The sequence below is a fragment of the Triplophysa rosa genome, linkage group LG2, assembly GCF_024868665.1.
Source record: "Triplophysa rosa linkage group LG2, Trosa_1v2, whole genome shotgun sequence".
NCBI lineage: Eukaryota > Metazoa > Chordata > Actinopteri > Cypriniformes > Nemacheilidae > Triplophysa > Triplophysa rosa.
The window spans coordinates 33,191,820-33,211,932 of record NC_079891.1 but is presented as its reverse complement, the minus strand read 5'-3'; the positions used below and the strand labels follow the sequence as shown (position 1 = coordinate 33,211,932).

General features: G+C 38.7%; 1 protein-coding gene across 1 annotated transcript; it reads right to left on the bottom strand.

The window, feature by feature from the left end:
* Nucleotides 1-3,685: 3,685 nt before the first annotated feature.
* Nucleotides 3,686-19,000, bottom strand: pes (pescadillo). The gene is made up of 15 exons (XM_057323785.1): nt 18,855-19,000; nt 18,403-18,482; nt 17,961-18,114; nt 17,762-17,871; nt 17,040-17,211; nt 16,152-16,241; nt 15,877-15,993; nt 15,691-15,768; nt 15,496-15,585; nt 14,517-14,647; nt 13,796-13,921; nt 10,168-10,352; nt 9,959-10,089; nt 4,639-4,806; nt 3,686-4,292 (listed from the first exon to the last, which is right to left on the bottom strand). Exons 1-15 carry the CDS (start codon nt 18,876-18,878, stop codon nt 4,215-4,217), a joined length of 1,734 nt encoding a protein of 577 aa, XP_057179768.1. The 5' UTR covers nt 18,879-19,000; the 3' UTR covers nt 3,686-4,214.
* Nucleotides 19,001-20,113: the final 1,113 nt, after the last annotated feature.

Sequence of the window (20,113 nt, the reverse complement as noted above, 5' to 3'; positions counted from 1 at the left end):
ACAATGAAATCTTTATAATTTTCTAAGCGCACACTATTGTAAATACTGAAGTATGCAATATTTTTTTCACGTGGCCATCAGCTTTGAATGTTATTGTTAAAATGGTTAAACTGGAGAAAACCATTAAACGCTTGTGTTTGTTTTTTGGTATTTTTTCATGTATTTTTGAGGTAAAAGTTGAAATTCAGAAGACTAGTGCGTGCACATATCTCCACATAGAATCTCCCACAGAAAAAAATGAAAAGATCGAAATAATACGGGGTTATTCCCACCGGCCCCTAAAGGTGTGTTTCAGAGTACACACCTAGTAATGAACGCATGAATTAAACATCATCAGATAACACACAGTATCCAACAAGTTGTCAAAAGCTCGTCCTAAACATGTCATAACCTAGGTACATATTCCATATGTAAATAAAAATGTAAATGCAGATAAAAGAGCTACCTGCAATCATATGTACCGTTTAAATGTAAAGATTCTTGAAAGAGTTATTTTCCTGAAAGCAGAAATTGCAAAAGTTGCTACTAGTGTATAGGGGAATGGCATTCGTCCCCTATTTATAATAAATGCCCCGCCCCGGCGGCAACGATTTCTTGTTTCCCGTCTAAGTCTTATCTGTTAGTCTTCAAACAATAGCTGACTCGAAATTGATATAATACAATAAGAATGTTTATGTGCCCTCATTCGCCCACAGGTTTAAGAAACTGATATCCAGCGGTGCATATACTGTATATTTAACCAGGGGCAAGACATGCAAGATTTCTTTTGTCTGTCTTTCTGTCTCTCTTCATATAAGTTCATTTTGCTCATGTTTCAATGTTTCCTACAGTACAGCAAGAGTCTGCTGTTCATTCTTTTCTCCTTTTGAGACGTCTTAACACTCAGCTCTTTGTCTGAGCTACCACATTCAGGAACACACAGATCATACCAGTGCCAGGCGGTATATAAGCGTCATGGGTGGAACACAGATTTGTGTGATGTGTGCGAACGTAAATGAGAGGCAAGAAGGGCATGAGTGGCCTGGACTGGAGCCCACCGGGGTTACATGGCCCGAGCGGGGTCAGAAGAACAAAGTCATAACCTCCCACGCCATATAAACAAGCATGCAGATGCATACTGTATACATATAGACCAGAAAACTGTTGCCTTGGGCATGTGGCTTGAAAAAAATAAACAAGCATTCTATATATAAAATATATACTGTACGTACAGTACGAACATATATAAATGCTTATAAAATACTTTCTTAAAGTGCACACACACGAATGTGGAACCTGCCCTTTATCGTTTCTGGCAGTAAAGCACCTCGCACCGTCACAAGAGACCGAAATGGACACTGGAGGCATTCAACGCTAAATAATTCAGCCTGCCACCCTAAACGGGGAGAATTTGACTCCACAATGACGAATTTATTGAAATCTGAAACGTATGCTCGTTGAAACAAGCGTTCTCATTTTAACAGTCTTTCTACGTGACGTTTAGAACGCACAAAACTTCTTTAAATCGAGTTCACCCGAAAATAACAATTCTGTCATCATTTATTCACCCTCGTGTTATTCAAAAACACAAAAGAAGATATTCTCAGAAATGTTTTAGTGGTTTAGAAGAATAGAAGTCAATGGGGCTCAGTGTTGTTACTGACATTCCTCAAAATATCCTCAGGTTTGGAATGGCATGAGGGTGAGTAAATGATGAATGAATTTTCAGTTTTTGGTGAACTTTGTTGAACATTACATTTACATTTATTCATTTGGCAGACGCTTTTATCCAAAGCGACTTACAAGTAGGAGAGCATATAAACAGTTTGTCAACAAACCGTTAGTTTACAAGGCCATGCTACTAGGAGGATTAAAGCTGGAGTAAGCAACTTTATTGGTTAGTCAAATAAATGCGGAACATACACAGAATATATACAGAAATCTATATATACAGAATCATGGAGCTAAATGGAATACTTTTAAAGACCTTTTTTAAGACACTTTCCATACATATTAAGACCTCATCACCGTGCACTTCAAGTTTTAATCGTATACATTGGCGACACTTTAACTTACATTTCCTATATACTGATTGTAAGAAAGCACAACTAAACAAGTCTTTTATTATTGATTGGGTACCTTGAAGTAACTGTTGGATAGTTTTGTTTTACAAATAACAATTAGAGATGTGCCACTTTTGTTCAATTCAAGACCATTTAGTAACAGTCTTTTATTATGCAACATAATTCAGGAGTGTGGGAATGAAGCCCCAGAGAATTAATTGAGTGACTAACCCAATGCAAGGTTTATTAGAAAGAGAACCGAGGCTACGCTAATCGCCTTCCGACAGAGAGCAGTACGCCTAATGGTTATTCCCAGAGACGGCCCTCAGACATGGTTCCAACTCCTTATCCTCCAACCATTTGCACGAAAACTTGCATTTCCCCATTAGTCAATGATGTTGTTTAACAACCGGGTGTAAATGGACCTCCCACTATTCGCCTACACAATGATTAAATTCAGACAAACATTAGCATATGACCTCTTTGGACAAATATGAAAAGATGATACAAATTTAATACCTTGGAAAATGGCACTTTAATTTACAGATTTTGCACCACATTGACTACCGTAGTAGGAAAAATACTACCATTGTCATTTTTCCTACTATGGGAGTCAATGGGGGGCAAAATCTGTCTGGTTATAAGCATTCTTCCAAATATCTTTCTCTGTGTTCATCAGAACAAAGAAATTTATACCGATTTGGAACAACTCGAAGTTGAGTAAACGATGACAGAATTTTCATTTTTGGGTGAGGTGTCCCTTTAATTTTCTCTAAATGTATTTATCAACTTTAAATACTTTTTAAGACCCCGCCGACACCCTGTGGTGAGGGACTCCTAAAGTACATCAAGTACAGATTAAACCTGCCAGCCGTAGGGTTATCATGCTTTATTTGCACAAGACAAATTGAAAACAAAAGGACAATTCATACCATCAGCGATACGAAAACTCACCGTGATCTTTCACACTCTTTAAAGGGATAGCTCACTCAAAAATGTTACGTTATTGTTTGTTCACGCTCACGTCATTTAAAACCTGTATGTGACCTTTTCTTCAGCATGACCACAAAAGATATTTTGAGAAATGTCTCAGTGGTTCTGTGTCCATACAATTGGGCTGATGTTGTTACTTTGGCTGCCTTTATGTTCTTCAAAATATCGTCTTTTGTGTTCTGCAGAAGAAAGTCTTACAGGTTTGAAATGACGTGAGGGTGAATAATTAATTTTCCTTTTTGGGTGAACTCTCGAATAATAAAAATGTCACTTGTTTTCATAAACAAGGTACCTACTAAATAAAATTGTATAATATTTGAAGTTGGACAGTGATATTACCCGCTGGTCTTTCTTTGAATTTGGTACACTTTTGTTATGTTCAAACATTTCACACTGCTACCCACATGGATGATCAATTTTTAATCTAGTTTTTTATGTTTTACATTATGGGTATTGGGTAATATAAAGCAGATGTAGGTGATAGCTTATTTAAAACTAAGCTAAAATTGTCTCCAGCCCTATATATAATCTAATTCTTGTATTCAGTTTGCTTTAATCACATTTCAGTTCTGCTATAAGCACTATTTTTGAATACAAAAACTTAAAATACAAGACAAACTACACATTAATAATACACAAAAAAATAAATGACAAGTTTTAATGTTTTATTAGACTCGTTTATGAGAAATGTGAAATAAAGTTTTACATAAACTGACACAAACAGGTTTGTCATTGAAAATCATTTGGCATGTTCAGTTCAGTGACTCATAAAGCCATAGGTCACCCAAACAGCAAGGTTATGTCATCATTTACACAGCAAATTGTGGTCCCAAACCCCTATGATTTACCTTCTCCTCTGGAGCACAAAATGCAGAATGTCAGGGACTGACAGCCTCAGCACCATTCGCATGCATTGCATCTTTGAAACGATGAAAGTGAATGGGGACTGGAGCAGTCAGTCAGTCAGACACTGCCTAAAATCTTCTTCTGCGTTTCAAAAAGGTTTGTAACATTATGAGGATGACTAAACTAACCTTAATTTATGGGTGAACTGTCTTTTTAAAATAAAAAAATGAAAGAAATAAGGCTTTTCTCAATCCTCCTCATAGTTCATTTTTTATTACCTTGCAGAGTCTCTTGACCGATGAAATCACATTAACACGCATACAAATCAGTCCGTCAGCACTTTTTCTTTTTCTTCTTGTCCGTTTTGCTGGCCTCGTCGTGGGCTTTTCTCTTGGCCGCTAGCTTGTTAGCCTGTTGGAAGGTGAGCATTAGATCAATGAACAGAAGGTTACTGGAGCTTAAATCATGAGCCAAAAGAGGGTCAAGAACATTTAAAAGGGTCCTGACACCCACTGCGCTGGTTCTGAATGAAGGCTATGTTTACATGTTTAACCATTAACCAAAGTACACATTTCCAACACTGTCCTCCACAGAGAATCAAGCATAACAAACTGAACGAAGAAACAATGAAGCTCATTTTTCTGGTTAGACGTTACTAAAAATGTAAACCGTGAGCAAAACAATACAATGAAGGTACAACTGTCTTAAACATGAACAAAAGAGACGAAGACAAACTGGCTTTTAAAAGCATCCTTACGTCTCTGATGTTTCTCTTCTTGCCAAACATGATCTTTTCGTAAAGGTATTTCTCCCTTTTCTTCATCATCATAATGGCAAGTCTCTTTTCCTCGGCTTTCTCCTCTTGTTCTGCTTTCGTGCGGTTCTCTGCTTTAACTTTACCAGGGGTCACCTTCACTGGCAAACTCTAAGGGAGAAAAACAGCTTTTGACATTACTGTATAAACAACTCTGCCCTTATCTTGTTATGCAAAAGCAGATATTTGCATGCAACATGTAAGGTGCAGCAAGGGGGAAAAAATTCACAGATGAGATTACTTAAATATCTGAAATATTTCTTACTAGACATTAGAGCTGCACGATTAACCGTTAAAAGATCGCGAACTCGATTCAAACACCCACACGATCTCATTAATGAAAATCAACGATTCTCGTGTCTATTAATTTACACCTCCGACTAAAATCATAACGCTTCAATGTGTGCTGGTGCTGCCGCAGAAGCAGAGAAAGAATGATCATCATTAGGTTATGTAACGACGTCAAAAACCAAAATCATTATGTCTGTGTGTCAAATGATCACAGAAGTACTGGGATTAAAGCAGAGCGATGCCAATCCGCACGCATGAGACGCGTTTACAAGCTCTCAGTTTGCCCAAATTAATCTCGCACTAAATAACAGACCAACATATAAAATAAATACAGCCTGACAACAAAACTGCTCTTATGATTGTCTTTCAGGATTGTGTTACATTGTTTTAATCATTATGCTTCACATCTTAACTAGACAGGTTTTCAAACCAAACTAACGATTGCAGTTTATAACGCGGACAAATCCGAGTTCGCGGTTATATCCGTCATTACGGTAAAACACGTCACGAGAGTGTGTGGCGCTTATCACTGTGTTTACGCTAATAGAGAAGCTGCGCTATTAAGAGCTTTTCATCAAGTTGCACAGCATTTCATGTTTTCAGGTTATTTTAAACTGTTTACAGGAGATAATACTGCATTGTTATGTTTATCAGTAGTGTCTTTCTTTAAAGACCCCTTCAAGCAGTCTGTAGATGTCAGGCAAATTGATAAATCTTTCTAAATTGCAAGCGTCACCGTATGAATTTGTTTTACAGTATAAATATTTCATAAACAAGTTAATTCACTTAAGGAACTTTTAGGAAGTTAAACTTTTGCATTTAAAGTAAAAAAAAATTATATAATAAGTAAAAGTTTAACCTCTAGTAAATGATGTATTCCCAGATAGCAAGCCGACGTTGAATCAATGTTGATTTTTGGTTAGAAAGGTCAGTATCGGTCGTCAATCAGATTTCGATGTTGAATCAACGTTCACTATTTTGTCGGTACATCGGAACGTTTTACGTCGGAAATAAAACATTGATTCAATATCGAAACGATGTTATCAATACAACGCATCTGGTCGGAACCATAACCTTAAGCTCATTGCACATTGAGTCCGAAATTTCCGCACGTTAAAAAATAAATACGACCTCACGTTGTGTCAATCACATTTACACACTTACACACAAATTTCGGACTGTATGTGCATAACCGTCAACCGGAGTAACCATCTGAGGTAAGAATTATGTTCTGATTTTACATGGTTCTTTATTCTAAAACATAAAATATTTGACCAGTATTTTGTTGTTACAAGTTGTAATGTGTTACACTGTTTAGGTTTTGAAATGTTCTTGCATTATGAACATGTAATTTATCGTCGTGTTAGCACAAGGCCTGTTTGAGGTGAGCCGAACTAAACTCGAATGTAAATGTTAAAGCCGTTTTAGTTGTTTAAAACGGCCACATGCTGCATCGACCAAGTGTTAAACATGATAATTGTCGACATTTTAAGAAAGGAGTTTGGTTATTTCGATTAGAAATAAAATCACAACATGTTTTTTTCGAGAGAGGATGCGATGGTGTTTTACAGCAAATAGCAAACAACTACTTAATAGTATCTTGCGTTTTTTTTTAACAAAGCCTGTACGGCAATCATTGTTAGTTTCCTATATACTGTATGTTAGATCTGTATTTCGGTCAGCATCAGTGTGTGGCAAGTACGCAAACGCTCTTTGCTACGCAAAATGTGAACGTTGCGTTATAAAATGACGTTGTTGTTTATACGTTAACCAAAAGCAAGTGCACTGTATTCTGGCCAAGCACTTGCGTACTTACACGTTTGGCAAAACGCGTTAAACCATTAACGTTAACTTTCTGCTTAACTAAGCGAGATTGTCTTTATGAAGTTCATATGCTAAATAAACACACAGGTTGTAGTTATGCGTTTACTTATTCACCATTGTCTCTATATGTTGCCATGTTTTTGTTTGTACCTGAAACTTGGAGCACCACTTCAGCTCAGTAATGTAAGTAAAAAGTTATCAAAGAAGTTTAACTGTATATTTACTGTAATTAAATGGACATGCTGGTATAAACACAGACGGTCACTGTTGTGCTTAATAAATTGGCCTCTCGCAGAATGTTGTTCAACTCCTATGATTTCTGACTGTGATTAAACGTAAAAAACAATGCTTGTTCAATTGCCTCAGGTTTTGTTCGGGGGAGACCTGGAGGCAGTTTTATCCAGTACACAGACAATGATGAGGAACGGAGGGCCATCTCCAGTACCGAAGTCGTTCTGAACAACCGCTTCATCGGAGTGTTCTGGCACAGAGAAGCCACGTCCAACACAGGAGCAGAGACCCAGTCAGAGCTGGAACCCTGGCCGACAGCATCCTACAGCACATAAGGTGTGATGCCCTGTTGATGCTGTGTTGCTCTGCATACTGTACATAAAATTCCAAAAGTTAATCTGTCAAAACAGTGAGTGGTTTTCGCTTTGTCTAACATTTTTTTTAATAGCAGCAGGTTTATTAGGCTGCATTTACAGTTTACAATGTAATACCAAGGTCTATCAGAATACTCAGTTCGGCCGAGTTTAGCCCTGACCCAAATAAAACACACCTTTTGATCTGCACTGTGCCGCATAAAGACATTGATTATGCTTGTTCGTGTGTGTTTTATTTGGGTCGGGGCTAAACTCGGCAGGAAAGTGAATCTCGCGAGCCAGATTTAAGTAACAGTGTTAGTGGAATTTAGTAGTATACATTGTTTTCTGTTTAGTTTCTATTTACCCACTGTTGTATTGATGTCTTGTTTTTTTAGGGAGGAATACATTCCTCAACAGAGCCACCTCAATGCACGGAAATGAATTTTCCATGTCCAACGCCAGCTTCATACTGGATGTGTGAGCAGAATGTACATGTCACATGAGCAGCGTGTAGGGAGAGCGGTTGCAAACCCATTGTCCTTTCGCACAGGTAGCGTTTGCTGTGTTTTGCTGTTGTCTGTGTACCAGTGTAGGTGAGGGTAACATTTAAGATTATATAAAACCTTTTAGGGCTGCAACTAACGATTATTTTAATTGTCGACTAATCTTAACGATTATTTTAATTGTCGACTAATCTAACGATTTTTTTTTGACTAGTCGACTAATCTAACGATTTTTTTATCTAATAAAGATTTTTTGGATTACTTTATTAATCCTTTGGCAAACTTTTCAAATAAATGTATAAATAAGCAAAATAAGTTAAACGTAAAATAATACGACGTGTCGACGCATTTCATGCACGTCGTTGCAGCCCTAAATCCTTTAGATGCTAATGTTGTTTGGCAAGCAACCTTCTGAAAAGAGCTGTGTTTTTGAAATTTTTTGACAACTTTTGAAAACGCATTTGACATCACTTTCACGCATTATAATTAAATTGTTAAGTGCACTTAAGTGTTTGGATGTCAAACTATTCAAACTATTGGAAGCTTTTGTATGTTACCAGATGTCCCATGTGTGTACGGCGATGTCATCAACGAGTAGTTGTTCAGTTTTGGTCCATACACCGATTAGATTTTTTCTTCAGGTGGTTGTCACAGAAAATGTTGCATTGTTACAGTTACGTGAATACTCTTTGATTTGTAACGGGTATGAATTGTTTGATTTTTATTGCAGGTCTTTTGTTTTTCTGCGAGGCCCAGTTGAAGACATCAAGAGATCAGATGTTGGCCTACAGTACACCACAGTGACTTCACTGCTGTTCCCTAAATGACTGACTACTACCATGTTATGAAGTAAAAATAAGCACCTGTGACAGTTTGTGGAGTTTGTAGTTGTAACGGGGGTATAAAGTGATGCCTTTTATTCAGATGTGCATTATTATTAAGCAGGTTGTCTTTAACAGGGAGACAGTAAGTTTTGGAATTTTAAGTTAATCTCCAACTCTGACAGGTCTTTAACTTGAACTGGTGCTGGTCCCTCAAAGTCACCTAAATAAATATTTTCTGTGTGTTTGTTTTTGTGGAATGAAAAAGAGAATCACATAGTCCAGTTTGGTTAGTTTATTTTATAGTAAAGAAGCAATAATAATAGTGAATCATGTCTGAGGCTGTCAGTCTCTTGATGTCCTGCCTTACATCCCCTTTTCTGCCTCACTGAATATTCTAGACATACACAGTTGGTACAAATTGACCAGTATTATTCTTGATATTACACTTCATTTGTAAATTTAGACTATTTATAGTAGCCTATAGCTGAAATCAACATCGATTCAATGTTATGTAAGCAAACCAATTGCGTCGATTTCGTGTAGAATATGTGTTGATCTCTAACGTCGTTTCACCGACCTGAAATCAACATCGATTCAATGTTATGTAAGCAAACCAATTGCGTCGATTTCGTGTAGAATATGTGTTGATCTCTAACGTCGTTTCACCGACCTGAAATCAACATCGAATCAATGTTAGGTAAGTGAACCAATTGCGTCGATTTTCGGTTAGTTTTGAATGGCGTGACTGATGTTGATTCAACATTACCCCGATGAGCAAAACGATGCCGGATCGACATCGGAGATCAACGACGTTTCAATATCGTGAGAGATGTTGATTCTACATTGATTCAACGTCGGTTTGCAATCTGGGTTGCTTTTAGTCATCATTCAGAATCGTAAAAGAATCGCAATCTCAAAAAAGAAAAGAATCGTGATTCTCAATTTATACAGAATCGTGCAGCTCTACTAGACATGAATGAGATCAAATGGAGTGCGAATGGAAACTTTTAAGTCTCCTGCGTCACAGAAATGGCTATAAAACTTCAGAATAAGAGAGACAAAACACTATAAAAGTTTCCTAAAAACCCCACGTATTGTATTTCAAATTGCATTTGACCTTTGTGTGAGAAACAGACCAGTACGTAAAGGGTAAAACAACGCCCGAATTTGCACTTTTGGGTGAACTAGCCCTTTAAAACACAGGGACATCTGCCATCTGTCCAAACCATCCTACCTTTCCTTTAGTTCTCTTCTCCTCGATTTCCGTCAATTTGGCTTCATCCTCCTCTTCTTCATCCTCCTCACTCTGTTCATCATCTTCATCGTCGTCTTCCTCCTCATCCTCTTCCTCCTCATCTTCTTCCTCTGTGAAAAGTTTATCTATCAAGTCAACAAACACTCAACTTAGACACATAAACATAAGGTAAAGGTGAAATCTCTCACGTGGTTTCTCTCCTCTCTGCAGGGCCAGGAGTTTGAGCTTCTCAGGAGGAACGTAATCTCCTTCGGTCTCCTCCACGAAAGGTGACAGGTGAGGCGGCAGGGTCACACCTAAGAAGTATTCCTCAACGGGTAACAGCATCTTAGCATTTAACGAGTCATACACCCACTGGGGCTGGATGTAGTACCTGCAGAGTTAACAATCGGCAGACCAAATTGAGAACACTAAGATATATAGTAATTAGAAACATTATTAAAAGGAACATTAAATAAAATGGATGCAAATGGAGTTAAAAGAACAGTTGAAAAATGAAAATTCTTTCATCATTTACTCATTCTCGTGTCATTCCAAACCTGTACAACTTTTTTTTCACCGACACGTTGACGGCAATGCGCCTCCGGGGGCCCCCCGGGACATCGCTTAATTGGGCTGACCTGCCTAATCCTGCGTTCCCCGAAGAGGATATCGTCACGGGCAACCTCCCGTTCGCCGACGAACCGGCCGGTACCGGCGATGAATTGTATAGTGTGGTTGCTACTATACAAAATGCCAGGGCCGTTTCTATGCGGTCCTTATATGGTTCTAAGTGGCAAGTGTTTGAGGGGTGGTGTGATGGGCGCGGTCTCACATCATATCAGTGCTCAGTTCCTGATATTTTGTGTTTCTTACAGGACCTTATGGATGAAGGCAGGTCTTTTTCCGCAATTAAGGTCAGAACCGTCTCTGAATGGGACCTCTCCATGGTGCTGGAGGCCTTGTCTCAGTATCCTTTTGAGCCCCTGGGAGGTATTTCCTTGAAGCTGTTCTCCTTCAAGACGGCTTTGCTTTTGGCCTTGGCATCAGCCAAACGTGTCAGTGAGCTACATGCACTCTCAGTACATCCTTCGTGCACTAAATTCTTTCTGAGTGGAGATTATGCCTAAGTGCTCCCCTGCGTTCACCTTGGAGGTGTTGGAGCTGTCCGCTTTTCACCCTCTGCCTTTTTCCTCTGCGGAGGATCAGAGGCTGAATGCTCTGTGTCCTGTTTGTGCGTTACAGAGACATACATGACCAGGACCAGTGTTTTCCGGAAGAGCGACCAGCTCTTTATTTCATGGGCGCCCATATCTAAGCAGCGCCTCTCAAATTGACTTGTGCGCGCCATAGCCTTGGCATATGAATCAAAGGGAGTGCAGCCCCCAGGAACCATCAGAGCTCATTCCACGAGGGGCTTAGCTGCCTCTTGGGCTTTGTTCGGGGGAGTATCACTGCAGGACATCTGCTCTGCTGCCAGCTGGGCTTCGCCCCATACGTTTGTGCTTCACTACTGATTGGATGTCACCAAAACCTCGGTAGCACATTCTGTTTTAGGAATGGGGTCTTCATAGCCCCTCTGTGATATATTCCTTTACCTTTTGTTTACACATTGTAATGGTAACAAAGGTTGAACGGGCCGGCGACCCATGCACATTCATGTCACCAAGCATGCATTGACATTCCTGCCTGGGTGTTATTGATGTGCCTTATACATGTTGCCTGTCCTGTGCGTCAGGGTTGCCAGGTGCATGATTATGGGACGCGTCAAGCACCGCCCCCTTGGGGGTGACCGTCCTTTTTCTGGCTTACAGAACCTCACTGTGAGTGTATTGGGCAATCGGGGGACTGTCCATGTCTCTCCCATAGGTGGATCTCGAACACGAGATAATGAAAGAGAACAATAGGTTACTTTCGTAACCCTGGTTCTCTGAAACATCGAGTGGAGAGATCCACCAGCTTTGCCCCGCTTGCTGCACGAGAAGCGAATATACTTGCTGGAGAATAGCAGCGCAGGAAGACCTCATATGCTCTCAGGTAAGGGGCTTACCTGGCATTGGCTGAGTGTTTCTGTCGGTCTAGCCAGACTAGGTGCAATTGGATGCTTCTGCAGAGGTCAGGTACGGGTGGATAGATTCCCATAGGTGGATCTCTCCACTCTATGTTTCAGAGAACCGGGGTTACGAAAGTAACCTATTGTTTTGATACCAAAAGTAAGACTTTATTGTCAAAACACACAACTCGGCTTTTGGCAAATTTATAAAGGAGAGATACAACTACAGCACGAGCACACAATAACATCGCATTATCCCTTCGTGTTGTTTACATTATGCACATATGCGCCGATTGCCAACAAAACACAGACGTATGACTTAGTTTGACTTACCGTGTGCGGTTCATGTCCGGCATCTTTTAACGCTGGGACTGCGGCAAAACTCTCACGCATGAAAACCACACACACGCGCGCAAGATTTTAAGCGCGCAGAACAGTTTCACGAGCGTAAACACATCCTCGCGAGAGCGCATTTATGCTCTGCGAGCGCGCAGAAGGGCTGTGTATTGGCAAGTGCCTTCTGATACGATACATATCGCGATAGATGGGTCACGATACAATATATTGCTATGCATTTCGATAGATACACATTTGCGATATATTGCAATACTTTAAATAGAAAATGTAAAAAGTAGAGCTAGAAATACAACATGCTGTGCACCACCGGGGGTTTTCTGTAAGGATAAGTGTAAAAACATCCCTTACCTCTGCAGAGTGGCCATGATGTGCGATGCATGGACCTTTAGATCAGAGGTTTGGGTTCTCAAACTGTGGACTGCGCCCCTCAAATGGGTAGCACAGGGGAATAAGGTGGCTCACGCAAGTCACTTGGCTGTTGTGGTGCATTACAGTTAAAACACTGAACATGGGCAGTATAAAACCCCTGCTTCATCCGTGCTGTAAATGCGCTGGTGTCACATCCGTGAAAGCACAATAAATGTCATTGTTACTTTTCTTAATAAACTTTTTGTCTAATGCACTGCAGTAGCCAAGTGACGTGTGTCATGACTTGCGAAGCCTACAAACAGCATTATTTTATATAACTCATTACTCCACGACTTATTTTGAAAACCGTAAAATCTAACCGTAGAGAGAATTACGCGTGCGCTCGTTAAAGCTAAAGCTTCTGCTCGCGGACTGCGCTTTTGCACGCAGAGCAGAAATGTGCTCTCGCAAGGATTATTTTCCGTGTGCGGATAATGTTCTGTGCACTCGCGGAGATTAAATGCACTCTCGCGAGGGTGTGTTTATGCTCGTGGAACTGTTCTGCGCGCTTAAATCACGCCGGCGAGTTTTGGGTCTGAATAAACGCCATATGCGTGCTTTTCCGGGAGAATGGCCAATAAAAGGAATAGGATACTTTCTGAAACAAGTTGGAGTGCTGGGGGAGTGTATCGAGCACAGAAATACTACGTCATACGTCCAACTCGTTTTTTAACAGTTGACCAAAAGAAGTCAGAATGCATGAAATAGCATGTTACCCCATCTTTAAAATATCTTCTTTTGTGTTTCACAGAAGCAAGAGTCACATACAGGTCTTGAATAACATGAGGGTGAAGAAATGATGGAATTGTTTTTCTTTTTGGGTGAACCATCCCATTAAAATAAGTTTTATTTATTTAAATAAACTTTAATGCTCAAACGAGCAGAAATGTTTATAAGTGCACAGAATGCATCTCTTTAGGTCAATAGCAAGGCAAATACATATAAAGTGCATAGGTTACGCTTTACAACAAAGTAAACACCGTACACAAACAATGAAACAAAAATAGTTTGTGTCTGACCTGTTGATGTATTGCTTATCTACGTTGGGTCTGTCCACAATGTGATGTGTGATAGTCTCGTCTGTGACATCATATGTGCTGCCGATGCACAGCGATTTATCCCAGGACACCTGCCCGCCCAAACACCTGCACACGTATGACAAAAAAGCACGGTCAAACATGATCACGGGTGTAGTGAAACTGTACCTACACAAACAAAGGTCTAAAAACTCTAAAAACAAGGTTTTATGCATATATACCACAAACCTAATGGTAAACACTGCAAACATGAACATAAAATGGTCAGTAAAACCTGCACTTAACTTTCAGAAATTGTCAACTGTCAAAAGCAAACTAAATATTTTATAATCCATTTCGTTAACGTTTTTAATTTAGGTTTGCAATAAACTTACATAAAAATAAAAAAGATAAACAACTGGGTTGTCCTATGTACTTACTGTATAACTATCTTATATACAATCTAACCCATATTTAAGTACATGTAGTTACCTGAATTATGTTGGTTATGTACACTACAAGTGCACATTCTATTTTTTTAGTATTTGTATGAATAGTAAAAAAAAACGGTGAGAAAGGAAATCAATTTCATACTGAACATATTAAATATTTCCCCTCGTAAGTGCACAGGTGTGGTGACTGTATTGTTTTATATAAAAGCAATGTGACACCCGTTTGCACCCTGTGCCTGTTAAGATGATCCGTTTTATTTAAACTCATTTACCGGATCAAAAAAGCCAGCGACTCCCTGGGAGCTTCTCTGTTCAGGAAGAACTTCAGCCCTTCGAAAAGGTTCTTCTGCGCGTCCCGCTCCAGCTCCGCCTTCTCCCTGGCCTCCATCTTCTCCAGGTCCTCCTGCAACCCGCAGCGCACACAAAAATAAACATATAGAAATGCCATCGAATAATGAGGACGAAGGTCACCTGCAGTCTGACAACAGTTTCATCATGATGTTGTTTTAACACCTTCACCGTGTAACCATAGCAACAGACTCACCCAGTGAACTAGGGACACGAGGTCAGCCCAAAACAACAATTAATCAAAGAACGAGCAGCTCGAGTTAAATGCTTCAGTGAGCCGCGCGCGGTGTGACTCTTTATGCCTCAACTGTGGAAAGTCTTTGTGAAGTCGCATACTTGCATTAATTACAGCGGCATGCAAACTCGTGAGAATCACAACAGCACAACACATTACTGGCTGTTATGGAGCTAAAGATTTTTCAATGCGGCTTTAACAAATATTCTAAGAAACGTTTAATACAAGAAAACTTTGCAAGCAAACTGATATTATGTTTTTAAGTAATAAACTGGCCAGCTTTAAAGGGATAGTTCAACGTGAAAAGAAAATTATTGTATCATTTATTCACCCTAATGTCATTCAAAACCTTTATGACTTTCTTTCTTCAGCAGAACACAACTGGAGATATTTTGAAGAACGCTGATAACCAAACAATACTGGAGCTCATTGACATGTACGACACAAAACCACTGAGACATTTCTCAAAATATCGTTGTTTGTGTTCCACAGAACAAAGAGTCATATACAGATTTTCAATGACATGAGGGTGAATAAATGACAGAATTCTCATTTTTGGGTGCACTAGCCCCTTTAAAATGCCTCAAAATTGAATGTCATTTCACACAATGTCTATACATTTTTTTCGGCAATCTTAAGATAATTTGCAGTAATGTTCATCTCCTCACCCCTTCAGCTGGAAAATGATCCAACTGTGTCTCTTCCTCCTCCATGACAGGGACCATACGAGCCAGACTGGCACTCAACGCTGACAGTTTCTGAAAGAACACGTGCCGATGATCAGACTAGTACTGGTATCAACATTAACAATTCACAGAGGTTATAAAGGAGAAGACGAGAAGTGTAAATGAATGAGCTGATACCTCTGAATAGCTTTCTGAATCCAGGGCGTAGTCTTCATCACAACCTGATCTGAGACTGGCTTCTCCTGGTCCATCAAGCTAACACGCGGCAAGAAAGAAAGAGCAATCAAATCCTCCATGACAGCCCATAAAAATGAACCTACAGTTGTGTGAGAGCACATTTACACATCTTTGGGTGTTGGATACCTTGGGTGGGTAGACGAGGTTAAGAGTCTGGTAAAGGCGGAAGTTGACAAAGCCAAACAGCGTTGTGTATAATTCTGTAAATGTGGCCATGACTCTGTAGTCCACATCTGTAGGGTGCTGGTTAAAAGAACAGTGCGATACAAATCCATGAACATTACATTTTCATGTGCTTTTTGTGTGTAGCACTTTAGTAGAACAGAATACAACTGAACTAGCCAATGAGCCAGTGTTTGCTGTACGAGTCTAAAAAAAAACTCGAAAAATGTTATACTCACATTGTGCGCAAACTGATAAGGTACAATCCATGTGATAGTTTGTCCAAGGACCTCTGCCTGATAATAAATGCCCTTAATTGACAGAAAAACCTGAGAGAAAGAACATTACATTTCAATAGAGACATGATAAAAAATGCAATTGTCCCTCCCAGATTAAAATATACGAAATGTCCAGTGTGTGAAATTTAGCGGCATCTAGCAGTGAGGTTGCGAATTGCAACTAATGGCTCACTCCACCCCTCCTCCCTCTTTTTCGAAGCACTATGGACTACGCGACATCCTTTGACATCATACAGTGGTCGCGTGCACACAGTTCCCTGTACAAAACAACTTGTCAAAGTATGTTCTGTGCATCCCTGGCCATGAGTGCACCTTCTGAGAGAACAGTCAGCTTTTGTGGGCGGAGTTTGGAGGAGGGACGTGAACTGAAATTGTTGTCAGTCAGAATTGCTTGCATCAATGTTTTTTTTTTCTTTAAATCATTTTGCAATGTAGCCTTTAATAATCCAACAGTTTTCGTTTATTCATATTTTTAGCTTATAATGTTGAATGACACTTTTTAATTAAGTGTTTTGTTATAGGGGTACAGAGTACAGTACATTCTTTCAGCAGTCAGTTATAGGCCTAATATATGCTATTCAAGAAGTGAGAGGGCTCATTTTTTTGTTTTAATTGGGCTTACTTGTTTTGCATTATATTGAAAAGCAAGACAAAATCTAAAAAGCATTCAGTTCAGTTCATGCAATAGTGAAAAAATTGGCTAAATAAACAGAAGAAATACAAAAAGCTATGTTCGGTGTTCGGCCAAGTGTTTCATTTTTATTCGGCAAAGAATTTTCATTTCGGTGCACCCCTATCATTAAGTTAGCATGTGCATGTCCACGGTACCTTTGTCAAGGAGCGTGAAGTGATTATGTAATTCATCCACTCGACGCTGAGTCTCCTGCACAGCTGAATGGTTTGCACGTGACATTTCCCCGTGCGAGCGAACGTAGAGAACAGGAAGCACATGGAGAGGGAATCGTCGACATCTCGCAAAGCGTCAATGAATGTGGGATACCTGATAACAACAAACAGATTTCAGAGTAGGGTTGTGCAACGCTTAATCGCATCCAAAATAAAAGTTTGTGTTTACATACTATACGTCTGTCTACTGTGGATATTAATTTTGTATTAATAAACACATACGTGTATGTATATATTTAAGAAAAATATTCAAATGAACACATAATTTAAATAATGTACAAATATAAATAAATACATGTAAATATTTCCTAAATTCATATATCTGTATGCGTGTGTGTTTATAAATACAAAATGAATATACACGGTACACAGACATATATTATGTAAACATAATTATGTGATTCATTTTTTATTTTGAGCAGTCACAAATATCACAATATACTCATGCCAAGACAATCATATTCTCTCATAACACCTGAATACCCGTTTGTACACAAAGATCACGACTCCACCTATATCATAACAGCGTCTAGACACAAACAGCTGCTCATCCAAACAAAACCATTGTGAGATGTATTTGGTGAACGCCAGAGAGAGGAAAAGCGCCCTCTAGTGTTTGCAGAAAGCACTGACTTTGGACTCACCTCTCTTTGATGATGTGGTCCAGTTTGTACGCAGGCTTGTTTTCTCGAAGCCTCTCCACTCCACTCCATTCACCCTTGCCATATGCCTTCCGAAGCTTTCGCACAAAAATCTATAGAAAAGGAATAGATTGTAATGTTACACAGTTTTTAACATATTGAAAATAAGCGCAAAAAAATAATTCCAAGTCACAGCTCTCACCTTGTACTCTCTAAACTTGCCAACGATGGGTTCGTGCAGGAGGAAGCGAATGTCTTTAAGAAGGTAGTAGGTTCTTGGGGCTGTCGAGCCCTTGTTGACCTTCTTTTTGTGCTTGGGTTCATGAGGATAGATTCCTTTCAATATGCATAACCGCCTACAAAGTGAAGAAAAGCAATTGTTCACAGAGAGAGGAATTATTTGAAGAATACACAAATAAATATAAACAAAGTTTTAAACATCATCTCAACTGGTGGGTCACAAATTTGTTTCGATGGGGTGTTAACAACAGAAAAAATACTTGTTTATTTATTTGGTGGAAAACACAGATACATAGTATATAACATTTTTTAATATGCATACAATCTATGAGAAAAATAATAAATACAAGAACCTGAGGTTACAATTTTGGGGAAAGCAGTGAAGTGATGCTCTGTCAACCTACCTGAAATCAGCCAGACTCAGACTCAACTTCTTACGAGCTCTGTTCCTTGTGATGTAGTTAGTGGCTGACCCACTTTCATACTGCATGAGAAGAAAAATGACAGGTTAGTGATTTTCTGTTCTTCTGTTCTTTAAACTACTGTCTTATTTCATCCTATTTCAAGGAGAAAACGGCTTCAAACCGAAAAATGTAGCTGCTGGATTAAACATTAAACATGGCCTTTAAAAAATGGCAATTGGCAAACTATAGAAGCAGCACTAAACCCTGCACTTGTTTACAGACTATCACGCAGAATTACTAATAATCATTATTAATGTTCATAGCGATGCGTGTTATCAAATGTGTACATGTGCACAGTTCAGAAATACGTATAATTGTGAACCCATGACTGCACGGGCCCTGACGAAACAAAAAAACAATATTCATAATTTATGTGTGAAACATTGCCGTACCTTCTTCTTTTGTAGTCCGCCCATTACCGCGGTGAAAGTGTTGAAAAAAAATAAAGCACCAATTAAACGCAATAACAAGTAAATAACCGATCACACACAGTACTTCGCGTGCTGCTTCCGAACACACGTGTTGCCCGTGACGTCAGTCAGCAGGACTGTAGGAGGACCCTAGGATCGTGGACGTTGTGCCCGAGCAAACGCCTGCATAAAAATATAAACGCGTGTACAGATTAGGTTTTTTTCTCAAACATTTATTAAATGATTAATAGCAAAAAGACAATAACCATATTCATCCTTTACAATTCATAGTCAATGATATATAATACATTTTAAAAAATTACATTCGCGAATATAGAATTTCAATAAAAGCAATATATTATTCACAACAAAAGATCTTTGTTTTTAATTATTAAACCAAATTTTATATTTTCCCATGATAATGTTAATCTTGCAGGTATTTTCTGTTGCATCCACTCAATTGCATCAGTCCAGAAACAATGCACCAAATTACACTGAAAAAATAAATGTTCCTCTGCTTCAACATTCATTTTGCATATTTGACAAAATCTGTCCAGATTAGTATTCAAAAGTAAAAAGTTTATCAAACACTGTGTTGTTTAGATAGTAAGTACAGTAAGTATAACTGAGAATCATTTGACACACGGAAATGAAAAGCAAACTAGCAAATTTAAAGTATATGGAATTATTAAGTACATTTAACTTTTTCTCATCTTTCTTTTATTTTAAACACTCCTAACCATTTATCATAATATGATTACATGTATATGTCTACAACTGTAATGTAATATACAAAACACATATAGACTATAGGATTTATTTTCTTTATTGGAAAATAATAACTGTAAGCAATATGACTGGAGATGTTCTAAACAGTGGGAAAGATTACCGGTGACAAGTTTTTATCAAATACTAAAATCATCAAAATCTTCAGATCCATTTCAACAATTGAAAATGAACCTACCTTATTAAATTTGTTTGTAAAAGATTATTTTATCTATTAGGGATGTCGTGGTCTTCTGTTTCTTTTTATTATGTATTATTACTTATGTTTTGTTGTATTATCTCACTGTTTTATGGTGATCGGTACAATCTATCATGCAATGCTTATATATTATATAAGCTTTGGTTTAATGCTGTGATTGTTAAGATAATGATTATAAATAATTATAAATAAATCTATTCTTATTTTGTGTGCTATGGTTCATCACTTCAGCATCACAGTCAGGTGAACCGGGGAA

What these genes read in the sequence shown, in the direction of transcription:
- pes (XM_057323785.1), bottom strand. Translation starts at nt 18,878, where the DNA reads ATGGGCGGACTACAAAAGAAGAAG. An exon ending in GCGGACTACAAAAGAAGAAG is followed by an intron (nt 18,483 to 18,854) that starts GTACGGCAATGT and finishes CTTCTCATGCAG; the next exon opens with TATGAAAGTGGGTCAGCCAC. An exon ending in AGAAGAGAAACATCAGAGAC is followed by an intron (nt 4,293 to 4,638) that starts GTAAGGATGCTT and finishes ACCTTCCAACAG; the next exon opens with GCTAACAAGCTAGCGGCCAA.